We start from the raw sequence: 15,534 nt of genomic DNA on the forward strand, positions 1-15,534 counted from the left end.
AGTTCTAATGAACAACTTACACCTGTTCACATACAGTAATAGTTAAAAAACCACTAATGACTTTTTAATGACAATTGTACTGTATTAATATTTACCTCTCCTCTAAAAGTGGTTTTACTATTATTTAACTATTTTAAAATACTATATTAATGTTAACTCTTTTCATTAGGTCTAACAAACATTTGCTTCATATATAATATAAAATTATTGATGATTTCATTTACAATAGTTTTCATTATTCATTTTACTTAAAAATCTTGCTAATTATAACCAAAGGAACAAATATTTTTGGTGGAAGCTGGGCTTGAACCCAGATCAGCAGGTTAAAATGTAAGTGTGCTGCCAATGAGCTATTTTTACACAAGTTGCACAGTTCATGAAACTAGCACATAAAGTGCAGGTAAAACTTTGAAACCTTTTTTCAGGGAATTGGCTGGCCAGCACATTTTACTACTGCTACAGGATAACACCCTTTAGATAAACTACAGGCCAAACAGGTCTCATTCCATTCTGAATTTTCCAAGTCACACCCTCTCCTTGCTAGTGGTGGAAAGGTGATAGGGAGCTGAATACCCTTTTCACTCTGAGACAATCTCATTTTTTGGAGGCCTTTAGTCAGATATATTTTAACGCTACAATTTATGTTTAAGAAGCCATTTCTTGCCTTCCTATTCTTTTTGTTCTCTGAGAAAGTTCCTCCTGTTGATCTGGTCCAACTTCTCACGGACAATTTCCACTCATTGTACTAGTCTGTTGCCCAATACAGTTGCAGAAACAGCTTCCGTTGGTATCACCCCCAATGCTTGAATGTTTGAGGTCTTATAAAGACCTTTGGTTTCTGTTTTATTTTCTGTGTTCTCCATTTTGGTCCCATAAGAATTGGAGTTATATTAGGCCAACACCATGGAGCCTCACATGGCGTAGCACTAATTACTCTGGAAGACTGCCGGTACCCTATGCTAAACGCCATGTGATTCCTGGCAACTAAATGCTGTGTGCCGCATTGCAGTCATTGATGATACTGCATTCTGCAGGACTTAAAAAAAATAGCTTTAGTCTACTGTGTGGGCTATTTATAACATTAATGAGACTTGCCCTGAAAGTAATTCCGGACAGTTTAGATGTTGGGAACAAAAATTGCCTTTTTCATAAGCAAATGAGTGTGATGATCACAAAGTAAGTGCTGAAGAGTGAAATGACTCAAAAAGTGAAATGCGAACACTGTCTTGTTTTGGTAAGGAGTTATAATATGCTACGTTGGAAGCAATGATTGGTTTGTGCAAAATTCAAGCTTATAGTTAAATACTCCTACATATGTTTTCAACCAAAACTTAATAGTTCCACACAAAACAAAAATTCCCACAGTTCTGGTGAGGTACCATACACCGAAGTTCGTCATGCAATGTAGCCAGAACAGGAGCTCAAAACCAGGGGGCAGTCATAAAGTAATACATCTATATCTGGTTATTACTTCCTGTATTACATGGAAAATTAATTATGGATAATTTTTGCTTTTTATGGAGGCTTCAGATTAGAATACACACAGCAATTTGTTTTGAGTGACGTTGGAAAAACTTAGGGAATGACAAATATTGATATACGTGGACAGGATATATAAGCCAGTCCCCGTCATTGTATCCATAATATATTTTATGTAATTCGTTTTATATTTGTTACACTTTCTATTTGAAAAAGTGAAGTGAGTATGCTTTTCAAAGTTGATACTTGTTTGTAACAAAAACAAAGACATTCACCAAAGCAATGCCTGTTACAGAGTGGGATCCTATCTGTGGATCTTTTTGAAGAAACAGATGATGACTGTAGTGAAAGGGTTGCTGACTGGCTATCAAGACTGCAGGAGGAGGAAGCAGAATCGGAGATCGAAGAGAGAGTAATTTTGACTGCTAAGCCATCGCTGCAGGAACAGCTTCAAAAATTCACCTGTATTTAGAGTTTAAAGAAGTTCTTGCTTAGTAAACATTCTGGAGTATTGATTTAAATAATGCAGTTAAAAGTATATATTGTGATTCAATTGTGAAAATATGTATAGGTATTTATTCTGTTGATCCTAATATATTAGATGTATGTAGTAAATTGGGCTAGTGAGAAGTGCGTTTTCCACATTTATTCAGTTACAATCATGTGACAGCAAAATGTATAGGATTTGTGTTGATTTGAGCCATTATGGCTCAAATTGGTTTGTAAAGCACTCAATTTTATGAGGAAATTTGTGATATGCAAATATACTACAGCACTAACTGGTAAGGCTCTACTAACATAATTGAAATTGCGAGACTGTTGTAATTTATGTGACAGATACTTAATTTTTCAATTATACTACATTTTATTTTACAAATGTGTCAGACAATATATGGGGTGATTCAGGTTCCCATAGATTTGCTCCTGAGTAATGTTAAGATGTTTGGTGTATTTAGTACATATCTGCTAAGTAATTACCAATAATTAACCCTGAGTGAGTGACATGTACTTGTTGTGGACACGCAAACACACAATTTTAAACATGTAAAGTATGGGTTCTTTAACTTTTGGTTTACTGAGCTCTCATCCCTGTGGAATCTGAGAGAATTATTGTGATTATGATACCCTTCTGGTGTTGTCACTGAGCATATGTCATACTGTTGATATTTTATAGCTTAGCACATGTTATTAATACAGTAATATTCTTTGGAATAGAAACAACATTTAGGGAAGAAGAAAATATACAGAATGCTTCACGTATTGCTTTTTGTTATTTTGGTATATGTCTACATATATCTGTGGGTTATTGATGTGTACTGACCAATGTGTGCCAGCTACAAGATTGAGCAGTGGAAATGGTAACTGGCATTGATGCTTATTGGTAGTAATATCTAACAATGTTCAACAATGCTGACCCCGTATACAAATGGGAAAGGGCAAAAGTACTTTCATATACCTCACATTATTAATGTTCTGGTTGTCAATGTCGAGGATAACCTCACATCTCTCGCTCTTTGATTCTATCTGCTTTGTACATTTATAAATATTTACTGTAGACACAGTATTAAATTGTGCAAGTGTTTTGATTTTTAGTTGCTTCCTCAAACAAAAGATTGAGACACATTTTCAATTTTTTATTTTGTACCAAATTTACCTCAATTTCATTTAATAGTGCCATCTTAATTTATGTTCTTATCTTGTGTAAAAGTGAGAAAGACATATTGATTTTCCTGTGACACAAATTTTCATCATCTTCATGTTCTTCTTCCAACATTTCAGCCACATATCTTGCAGCCATCTCCAGAGTTAGCCAAGAGACTAAAGCTATGGTACTTATACCATTCTTTTAAACCACAGATACAGGGGCACCAGAGACTTGGATCAGCAGCAAAGAGTATGCACAAATTAAATCTGTGGCTCCGCTGTTGATGTATGTTGGGATATCAACATTTTGTTATGAATTCTTCTGTGGAGACATCTGTTTGGGATTATTAGAGAAAGTAATGAATTTCATGGTTTATCTAGTTTGAAACCACTATCTCTGTTAATGACATTCTTCACCAAACTAAGTCTAAAAACATTAAGTGGATGCTAGAAATTTGACATTTTCATTTCACACAGAGTGACCAATGCTGATGCAGTTTTCTGGCACAGTTGGTTTATTGGGCTGTAAGAACCGGATGTACTCACAGTGTTCCATGCATCTTTCGTGAATGGAACTAGTACTGTAGCTCACTCTGAGGATGGCCAAAAGCTATACAGTCAGAATATTTGAAGAAGAGAGCGAGTTTGTGTGGCCGCACTCCAGAAACTTAATGGCTGAGAATGACACCATATTTTCCTGCACGGCATTGTCTTTGTTGTTGTACATATATAAGAAATTAGCTGATATTTTTAAGTTTAATTTAAGTTAAATTTAAAAAGTTGTAAAAATTGCCAAGAAAACACTGTTTCCAATTTTTATAATTGTTAATTTTTTTCAATTCATGTGATTAAACTATTTAAAAATGAAATTTTTCAGCAACTATTGAGAAAATAATTGTGACCATCCTGTGAAAAAAATGAGAACCATTGTAAAAAGGGGGCAAAGATTTTATGTCAGATTAAAATTGTTGTAATCAACATGCACAACAGAGGTGCAGAAAGAAACAAAAACATGCAAGTGACATTTACATTTTCTCAGGAAGATGTTCATGCTACATCAGTAGAAATCCACCAAAGGCAAGAGGTAGAAACAATCCCTGAAAGGAGGCTTGTAATTTTGTGGTGTAGACCAATTACACAGAGTGGCCTGGTCCAGCAAGAAGCAAAATTTTATGAACTGCAATAGTGATGAATAATGAGCTGGCAGACAAATGAATGGCAAAACAATTCATACAGTAAAGTAAAAAGTACAGATTGTGTAATTGCCTTAGCTGCTGTATTTATGTTGATATGGCAGTAATGGACATGGAGGGATGGAAGAAATCAAAACAAAATAATAAAAGGGTATAAAAAAGAAAACAGAGAATATCTTGACAAATCAGAGACAGGAGGTACACAGAGCAGTTTGAGGAGAAGACAGTATAGGTTAGAATCAATGGGAAAGAGGGCAGATTTGGTTACATAACAGGCCTATAAAGTATTGGAGCTTCTTATAGCTTTGAATAATTTTTAGATAATTCTAAATGTCAGAGCTGATGTACCAGGCACCACCCATATCCCTAACATCATACTGTTTAGCAGGTTTTGTCATCAGGTCTCGTTGTCGCAGTCCCTTTTGTCGCAGTTCTGTCTGCATGTAGAGCTTTGCAGTATTTGCGTTACAGCTAATAAATGAATTAATGGCCTTCGAAAATAATGTCTCCTATATTTTTTGTCCTTCATCAGTATCTAGAATTTCAATTTAACAGTTTTATTGAGGGTTTATACTTCTTGCTGGACAACTGTTTTGTTGTTCCCAGCTGAGAGCAGTATACTTCATTTAAAAGAACTTTGTGATTAACATTTTGCAAGTTGAGTGGTAGCACCAGCAATCAGCCAATCAGTCTTTCTCATGTGCCAAGTGGCCACTGCGTAGTGTGTTTTACAGGTACGCACAGCGCTGAGCCTTATCTAGCACGACTGATTGCATGCACCAGCACTTGCCTTGTCACTACAATCTGCCAATCAAAAAGTTATTTTGATGAGATATAATGATTTTGCTAAACTGCTTGCACTGGTGTACAATTTAAATAGTGCACTCTGCTAGAATTGCTCACTGTGGAAGGTTTTATATCTGTTTCCATGAATGAATGCTCCTGAGGGTGCAATAGTGCCAATCAGGATTTCCAACAATTGGTGTGGTACAGTAATAAAATGGAACAGGTATAATGGAAACTTGATAATGCAAGCCTGAGGAGCTTCCTGCACGGTATACTGTCATCCAGCAACATTCTGTGTTTCAGTTATATTATTATTAACAAATCCTGCATAACAACATATGAATTATATTTCTTCATATTCAATGTAAAGGAAGTATGGTTTCAGTTTCTGGCAGTATGGACCATTCAAAAGTTTGTACAATCGAATTGTATGGAGAGCAGTAATAGCTGAATGTTATTGCTAGGAATGGTACATGGATCCATGTACTTTCTGGAGGTATTTGTATGAAATGAAAGCATACAAGTTCCCTGGGAGGTGGTGGTCGGGGGGTGGGGGAGGTTTATATATAAACTTTTTAAAAATATGCTCTCAGGAAGAAAGTGGTTTTAAATTCTTTGGTTGCAATATTTGGAGTGTGTCAGTTACTTGGAGGAGGAGGGGGAAGGGTTGGCATATGTGCTATAAATATATTAGTGTCTTACAAACATGTGAGAGTTCTTAACACACTGTGAAAGATTTCATTCTGTAATCATATGAAAATTACAGGAATAATTATGACTGCTCATTGGTTTACAGCCAGTGGTGTGCAAGAGCTGAAATATGGTCCATGAAAGGTTCTTAACATTTCCAATTTTTTACTCTTACGTGGGCGGTGCACCGTTGCATGCACTGTGAGTAATGGCAAGTGTAGGTGACCAGGGTCGGTGGGGAGGGTAGTGAAAGGGGGGTAGGTTGGAGGAGAACAAGTTAATCGCACTACACTTTCTTTTGGCTCACTAGGCAGTGTCAGTCAGTGATTGTTTTTGGCTGTTTAGTAGTTCAATGGCATCAGTAACTTAATTGATAATTAGTCCTCTACATTGCTACCAATTTATGACTTATGCAAAAGAGGTAAATACAAATGAAGTACACCTTTTTCTCTGTTAAACTTTTTTAATCAAAACTAGGTATTACAAAAGCGAACATAGGTGTGAGTAAAACTACTTGTTTATATGCTTTTGCCTGTTACGCTTATTTTCAATTGCATTTCTGTTTTATTTTTGCAAAAAGGCATTTAAAAAATACAACAGTAATATTGTTAAACACTGATTTACTTCCATAATGAATGACGGAGAAATAAAATCACAGTGTTTTATACACACAATCATTCTTGTGAATGGTTTCTTAAAGCCAGCAAAATTAAAATGCCACTGAGAAACAGTGCATCCTAATCTCCTTCACCATCCACCAGATGAAACTCAGGTTTAGTGGTACAAGATTTGTGTCATTAGAAAACATATAAGTAGAGTTGCTTGAAATATTGAAATTGACAGCACGACCAAAAATGCCTCATACAATTGGAGAAACATTCATGAAACTTTGTTTGTTCAAAGCTGACAAAATAGTTTTAGGGCAAGAAGAAACAAAAAAATTACAAGAAATACCTCTCATGAACAACATGCTAAATGCACAAACTGAACTCGTGGAGTGTCCAACGAGAGCAGTGGTCAATGACAAAGATAGCTCGAATTTAACGAGTGTACATTATATGTTTTGTCATATCTTTGTTGGTCTTTTCTTTGCAGATTTTATTTGTGATATTTGCTGTGTATGCTCTCATTTTGTTTGTAACTAGGATTGTGCTGTGTTAAATAAAGTAGGTGTATCAGAATGCATTTTATGTGACTCTTCACCCAAAAGTGGTGACCCCAGCATAATCAGTGTGTAGATGACGATGCCCCTTCCATCAAGAATGAGCAGCAAAAATTGCAGACAACAGGTTCTTCTCTACAATCACATAATGTGTGTGTCACTTCCTGCCTCCCCTGATGACACCTTATCGAGACGGGGTAGTGTGAAACTACTGCCATTTTTGCCTATTACGCCACAGTTATGGTTGCACAAGTGGATGCCATTTTTCAGCTGTGCAATGTTGTTTCAGACATGGACTGTTTGCCATTGTTGTTGAACATTATTAAGCAAGTTGAGGTTATTCTGTCTCTGCCTCTAGGGAGACTCTCTTGCAGAGAACTCTTGTTCATCCAGCATATCATTTGAAAAAGATAGTCGACAGTGATTTTGGTATCAGGGAATCGGCATTTCACCTACTGTACTCAATCTATGCCTTGGTGGGTCCAGAATTTCTTTCAGAGCAATCGTTCAGATTATTTTGGGTGTGGCGGCTCCCATATGCAGTTTGTGACTCTAATGGCAGATACTGTGGGACTTGCATTTGGTGAAACTGTTAATTCGTGCTCAGCAAAGGATGAAGTTATGGGTGCTGTGCGTATCCGGCACAGCACGTTGTGTTTCATAGCTGAGCATTCAGCCAGGCAAAATGCAGACCGACCTATGGAGTGAACCCTCACTGAACTGGTGTGACTCAACACCAAGATAGCATATGCCAGTCCTAGGAGCATATGGTATGCCAATGACCAGCCTACGCGCAATTTTTAGTGCAATGCTAGGTAATGATCGTGACCTTGCAGGTTCCCGAATGACGCCAGTGGATGCGTATAGGTGCACGAGTCTGTTCCAAAGTCATCAAGTGCACTCCTGAACTACACAATGTCACAGTTTCTGCCAAATGCAAATCTTCACGATTGTTTGCCACGGATAGAAGATCCGGAATGGAGTTTTTGTTTGACACATGGTCATGCCACATGAATTGAAGGATAAGTCTCAGTCTAATGGTGTTCCTATACCAACAGCCACAAATCAATCTCTAGTTAAGACATATGAATGGAACATATAATATTGACTCAGCAGGATGGTTCTCCCCCCCCCCCCCCCCCCTTGTGGCGTTTCTTAGTGGCTGACATAACTAGGCCCATATTGGGTGCCGACTTTCTTAAGTTTTTTTTGTTATCTCTGGACCTCCATAATCATCCTCTTGTACAGTCTCCTTCTGTAGCCACAATGCCTCCAGTGTTAGACACCAGTAGATGAAAACTGCCGATCTGGTCACTCAGGGTGGGATAACTGGCATTTTTCATGTACTACTACTGATCTTTGTCCCGCCTAACTCAACCCTTCCAACCATCTGTAAAAAAATAAATTTTACTGAATATAATGAACAAAACTAAATAAAAATTACACATTTAACCAAATATATAATGATTTGAAAATCATTTAATTATAAATTTTTAACCAAATATAAAAACAATTAAAAAGCAGTTAAATTTAAATAACTAACCAAATAAAAAAAATATCGCACACAAAAATTTTAAATTTTTTCTATATGTAGAAGGAATAGCTGTTACTCTCCGTTTTGCTTGCATATCAGTAGTTTTGTTATGGTAAGTAAGGAAGCTAGTAATTTTACAAGATGTCCGTGATGTCTGTGTATGTAGTGGTTTACAGATATATGAATAAAAAAATCTATGCTGTGCCAGTATATAGGTAAAGTATGAAAATGTTTCTGTTATTTTGCTGTATAGTGAAGCTGAAAGCATGTACCATATTTTATAAGTATATTTTAAAAAAATGCATCAATTCATTACACTCGTGCAGAAGTACAGTATGTAGGGGTCCCTCTGGCTCACCAAGTACTGGATGTGAGATTTTGCCACAAGAGTAACCTATGCCCTTTTCATTCTAATCTATTATGTTGGCTACATTTTTGATCCTTCCCCCTATGATGACTAATTTATGATTAAAGGTAAAGATAAGACTGTGTTCGTCATACAGCCTTTTTAAATGATGCTCTTGTCGCGAGTCTTAAAGCACCTTGGAAGCTGTAAGAGATGTTTGAAGCTCAGCATCTAAAATGCGATGGACTTGCGACTATTCTAATGTCTATGTAGCTCTTACGGCCACCTGGCATTCTGCATCCATGTTCTGGCGGACACGATATTGCTCTGAGGTTCGTTGGATGTAAGTAGCTTGAGCTCTCTTAGAACTATATGCTAAATCAGACAGGTTTGTGAGGCTTATTAGTTGTAAATGTGGTTCCCACGCTTAGAGTCTGATTTTTCTGTATCTCCAACAAAAATCTCCAGCTAAGTCAGGCTGTGTAGGAACTCAGTATCATAGACTATGCACTCAGTAACATTGGATTTGCACTGCCATGGAATAATCTATAGACATAAGAGTTCCCAACCATCATGCGAGCGTCGTTGGCATGCCACTGCGTACATCATATTTAGAAATGTTAATAATACTTAAAAAGATACAACTTTCTAAAGTACCCTGCGGCCTTCCTCAGGGTTCAAGCTGTCTGCATACTAAATACCAATGGAATCGGTTCAGTGATACTTGTGAAAACATACTAGAATGAGTTACTTTCATGACTAATAAGATTAATAATACTGGTATTAGTATGGAAATATGTATTAAACACATAGAGAATTGAATAAGTATTGTATTGAATTTATTACATACAGCATATCAACCAATGACCATTTTCACAAATATGACGAAGTTTGAAAGTCAGAGTAAATAGCTCTTTCAAAGAGTAATTATTGTTACATATTTCATGTTATATTGTCCAAATCAATAATGTGTTGCATGACGCACACTCTATAGTAGCCTATGTTCTTCCTCAGTGCACAAGCTACCTCCATACCAAATTTTATCAAAATCGTGTTTTCGTCATGAAAGTACAACAGATAGGGTTATTCTTGCATTTATAATATTAGTGTGGATTCATTTATTAAGAAGCACAACAATTCTAATCTTTCAAAAAATTAATGCGTTAGTATTAAATTTTTATGTAATGTTACTAACTGTGAATATTAAATACTAGACACGGTCATATAATTTTTGTAGAGCTTAATGATGAGTTTAAAATTATTTTCGCAAAGCAGATATAATAAATTAATTAATGACTATGATTTAAATTGTTTTGAAGAAGGAAATATTAAATTAAAATATAAAAGAAAAATATAGAATTCTTAAACTAAAATGTATAAACCTAATACAAAACATAAATTCATTTTTTCATTTTTTAAAAATCTAATAAATCTTTCATTTTCTTAAAAATCTAATAAATTTTAATCATATGAATTAGCTCTGCCAAAACTAGTATTCAAATATTTACAACATTTTTTCATTTTTAAAAACCTAATAATTTTTTTTTATATTATAAGTTATCTCCCCCACAAATCTAGTATTCAAATATTCAAAACTTAAATAAACTCGATTTTTCCATTTTTAACAGAAACCGAACAGATTTTTAATTTTTTAATCTATTAAATTACTTGTTTTTTTTATTTTTTAAAGAACATTATAAAATTTTTTCCTCATAAATGCAAGAACAATTAAACCACATCAAATATCTCAACTACATCACTTTTGTATATAAGTGATTTAAAGGGATATTATAAATTAAGAAAACTTAATTTAATTAATTTTGTAATTAAACACATCATAACCTATCACAAGAATTGAAAGAAAAAATTGGAAACAATTACCTTATTATAATATTGAAAATAGTGATGAAGTTTTTAAAAATGAAGAAGGTAGACCATTAAAAGAAATAATTCTTTTTTCTACTAATATGTTTGTGGGAAAACAAAAAAAAAAAAAAAAATAGAACAGTCCATCAATATTTAGTTGATTAAACATTAAAAAAAATATATTACAAACTATACATTCTGACCCCCCCATGAACCATGGACCTTGCCGTTGGTGGGGAGGCTTGCGTGCCTCAGGGATACAGATAGCCGTACCGTAGGTGCAACCACAACAGAGGGGTATCTGTTGAGAGGCCAGACAAACGCGTGGTTCCTGAAGAGGAGCAGCAGCCTTTTCAGTAGTTGCAGGGGCAACAGTCTGGATGATTGACTGGTCTGGCCTTGTAACACTAACCAAAACAGCCTTGCTGTGCTGGTACTGCGAACGGTTGAAAGCAAGGGGAAACTACAGCCGTTATTTTTCCCGAGGGCATGCAGCTCTACTGTATGGTTAATGATGATGGTGTCCTCTTGGGTAAAATATTCTGGAGGTAAAATAGTCCCCCATTCGGATCTCTGGGCGGGGACTACTCAAGAGGACGTCATTATCATGAGAAGGAAAACTGGCGTTCTACGGATCGGAGCGTGGAATGTCAGATCCCTTACTTGGGCAGGTAGGTTAGAAAATTTAAAAAGGGAAATGGATAGGTTAAAGTTAGATATAGTGGGAATTAGTGAAGTTCGGTGGCAGGAGGAACAAGACTTTTGGTCAGGCGAATACAGGGTTATAAATACAAAGTCAAATAGGGGTAATGCAGGAGTAGGTTTAATAATGAATAAAAAAATAGGAGTGCGGGTAAGCTACTACAAACAACATAGTGAACGCATTATTGTGGCCAAGATAGACACGAAGCCCACGCCTACTACAGTAGTACAAGTTGATATGCCAACTAGCTCTGCAGATGACGAAGAAATTGAAGAAATGTATGATGAAATAAAAGAAATTATTCAGATAGTGAAGGGAGATGAAAATTTAATAGTCATGGGTGACTGGAATTCGGTAGTAGGAAAAGGGAGAGAAGGAAACGTAGTAGGTGAATATGGATTGGGGGAAAGAAATGAAAGAGGAAGCCGCCTGGTAGAATTTTGCACGGAGCACAACTTACTCATTGCTAACACTTGGTTCAAGAATCGTAAAAGAAGGTTGTATACATGGAAGAAGCCGGGAGATACTGACAGGTTTCAGATAGATTATATAATGGTAAGACAGAGATTTAGGAACCAGGATTTAAATTGTAAGACATTTCCAGGGGCAGATGTGGACTCTGACCACAATCTATTGGTTAAGAGCTGTAGATTAAAACTGAAGAAACTGCAAAAAGGTGGGAATTTAAGGAGATGGGACCTGGATAAACTGAAAGAACCAAAGGTTGTACAGAGTTTCAGGGAGAGCATAAGGGAACAATTGACAGGAATGGGGGAAAGAAATACAGTAGAACAAGGATGGGTAGCTTTGAGGGATGAAGTAGTGAAGGCAGCAGAGGATGAAGTAGGTAAAAAGACAAGGGCTAGTAGAAATCCTTGGGTAACAGAAGAAATATTGAATTTAATTGACGAAAGGAGAAAATATAAAAATGCAGTAAATGAAGCAGGGAAAAAGGAATGCAAACGTCTCAAAAATGAGATCGACAGGAAGTGCAAAATGGCTAAGCAGGGATGGCTAGAGGACAAATGTAAGGATGTAGAGGCTTATCTCACTAGGGATAAGATAGATACTACCTACAGGAAAATTAAAGGGACCTTTGGAGAAAAGAGAACCACTTGTATGAATATCAAGAGCTCAGATGGAAACCCAGTTCTAAGCAAAGAAGGGAAAGCAGAAAGGTGGAAGGAGTGTAGAGGGTCTATACAAGGGCGATGTATTTGAGGACAATATTATGGAAATAGAACAGGATGTAAAGGAAGATGAAATGGCAGATATGATACTGCGTGAAGAGTTTGACAAAGCAATGAAAGACCTGACTCGAAACAAGGCCTCGGGAGTAGATAGCATTCCACTAGAACTACTGACAGCCTTGGGAGAGCCAGTCCTGACAAAACTCTACCATCTGGTGAGCAAGATGTATGAGACAGGCGAAATACCCTCAGACTTCAAGAAGAATATAATAATTGCAACCACCAAAGAAAGCAGGTGTTGACAGATGTGAAAATTACCGAACTGTCAGTTTCATAAGTCACGGCTGCAAAATACTAACTCGAATTCTTTACAGACGAATGGAAAAACTGGTAGAAGCCGACCTCGGGGAGGATCAGTTTGGATTCCGTAGAAATGTTGGGACACGTGAGGCAATACTGACCCTACGACTTATCTTAGAAGCTAGATTAAGGAAAGGCAAACCTACGTTTCTAGCATTTGTAGACTTAGAGAAAGCTTTTGACAATGTTGACTGGAATACTCTCTTTCAGATTCTGAAGGTGGCAGGGGTAAAATACAGGGAACGAAAGGCTATTTACAATTTGTACATAAACCAAATGGCAGTTATAAGAGTTGAGGGGCATGAAAGGGAAGCAGTGGTTGGGAAGGGAGTGAGACAGGGTTGTAGCCTCTCCCCGATGTTATTCAATCTGTATATTGAGCAAGCAGTGAAGGAAACAAAAGAAAAATTCGGAGTAGGTATTAAAATCCATGGAGAAGAAATAAAAAGCTTGAGGTTCACCGATGACATTGTAATTCTGTCAGAGTCAGCAAAGGACTTGGAAGAGCAGTTGAACGGAATGGATAGCATCTTGAAAGGGGGATATAAGATGAACATCAACAAAAGCAAAACGAGGATAATGGAATGTAGTCGAATTAAGTCTGGTGATGCCGAGGGAATTAGATTAGGAAATGAGACACTTAAAGTAGTAAAGGAGTTTTGTTATTTGGGGAGCAAAATAACTGATGATGGTCGAAGTAGAGAGGATATAAAATGTAGACTGGCAATGGCAAGGAAAGCATTTCTGAAGAACAGAAATTTGTTAACATCGAGTATTGATCTAAGTGTCAGGAAGTCATTTCTGAAAGTATTTGTACAGAGTGTAGCCATGTATGGAAGTGAAACATGGACGATAAATAGTTTGGACAAGAAGAGAATAGAAGCTTTCGAAATGTGGTGCTACAGAAGAATGCTGAAGATTAGATGGGTAGATCACATAACTAATGAGGAGGTATTGAAGAGGATTGGGGAGAAGAGAAGTTTGTGGCACAACTTGACTAGAAGAAGGGATCGGTTGGTAGGACATGTTCTGAGGTATCAAGGGATCACAAATTTAGCATTGGAGGGCAGCGTGGAGGGTAAAAATCGTAGAGGGAGACCAAGAGATGAATACACCAAGCAGATTCAGAAGGATGTAGGTTGCAGTAGGTACTGGGAGATGAAGAAGCTTGCACAGGATAGAGTAGCATGGAGAGCTGCATCAAACCAGTCTCTGGACTGAAGACCACAACAACAACAACATACATTCTGAAAATAATATAAACTTGTTTGACTCAAACTACTTCTTGAATGCATCGAAGACAGAAATTATGAAACTTGTGAAATATTATCTACAAATACATCATGGATTGAAGATAAATTTTATCATAGTACAAACTGAAGACAAAAGATAAAATTATGGAACTTTGGCATGAAAGTCAAAATTATAGGCTCACTAGGGAAAAAGATATATCTAACAAATTTCAGAAAGGAAAACAAAATATTTTAACACACATATCTAATCATCAATTTTGTGATTCACGTTGGGCATTAAATAAAATATTTAGAGTACAATTATCAATTAGTAGACATGTCCCATTAAGAGGTTCATCTTGTACTGAACTACCACAATAATAAATGAGAAACAAGCTTGTATTAATGTTAAAAATAATGCTCAAAGTGATTTATATGGTCTATAGCTTCAGCATTAAATCCAGTAAATAGATAGAAATGTAGAAATCCAGATAGAACAAGTAATTATACAAAATTGGTTACAGAACTTGACGGGAAAATACCTAATATTTCGTTTCCTATTGAAGGTGGTGATATTGCAAAAAGTTAATATATCTATTACTCCTCATTCTTCTCATGAAAATTATGAAGCATGTCCATTGAAAATAACAAAATCAAAAAAAGAAAAACATTTACTATATTTCAAAGAAGAAAATAATTTGCACTACTGTTGGATAAAAGATTCACCTAAATTAGTTTCAAGTCCAGTTAGTAAAAATGGACATCAAAAGTTCATTTGTGATTTACGTTACTACTTATAGATCAGTTGCTGCAGTTCAAATGGCAGGTTATCAAGATTTAGTGAGTTTGAATGCAGTGTTATAGTTGGCGCACAAGCAATGGGACACAGCATCTCCGAGGTAGCGATGAAGTGGGGATTTTCCCATATGACCATTTTACAAGTCTACCTTGAATATCAGGAATCTGGGAAAAACATCAAATCTATGACATCACTGTAGCTGAAAAACGATCCTGCAAGAACAGGACCAACAACAATTGTAGAGAATCGTTCAACATCACAAAAGTGCATCCATTCCACCAATTGCTACAGATTTCAGTTCTGGGCCATCAATAAGTGTCAGCATGTGAGCTATTCAACAAAACATCATCGATATGGGCTTTTGGAGCCGAAGGCCCACTTGTGTACACTTTATCACTGCACAACATAAAGCTTTACACCTCACCTGGAACCGTCAACATCGTCATTGGACTGTTGATGACTGGAAGTATGATGCCTGGTTGGCAGATGGACGTGAATGAGTATGGAGACAACCTCATGAATCCATGGACCCTGTACATGAGCAGTGGAC

General features: G+C 36.5%; 1 protein-coding gene across 2 annotated transcripts in view; it reads left to right on the top strand.

Annotated features, from left to right (window-relative positions):
- Positions 1-2,739, top strand: part of LOC126259270 (uncharacterized) — a 119,629-nt gene extending 116,890 nt beyond the window's left edge. For both annotated transcript variants that reach the window (XM_049955905.1, XM_049955906.1), the window contains one exon: positions 1,775-2,739. In XM_049955905.1, coding sequence (XP_049811862.1) covers positions 1,775-1,951 — 177 coding nt within the window. In that variant the 3' untranslated portion in view covers positions 1,952-2,739. The remainder of the gene's footprint in view (positions 1-1,774) is intronic.
- The last annotated feature ends 12,795 nt before the right edge of the window (positions 2,740-15,534 follow it).

This window comes from Schistocerca nitens, chromosome 5 (assembly GCF_023898315.1).
Source record: "Schistocerca nitens isolate TAMUIC-IGC-003100 chromosome 5, iqSchNite1.1, whole genome shotgun sequence".
In the NCBI taxonomy this organism is placed as follows: Eukaryota; Metazoa; Arthropoda; class Insecta; order Orthoptera; family Acrididae; genus Schistocerca; species Schistocerca nitens.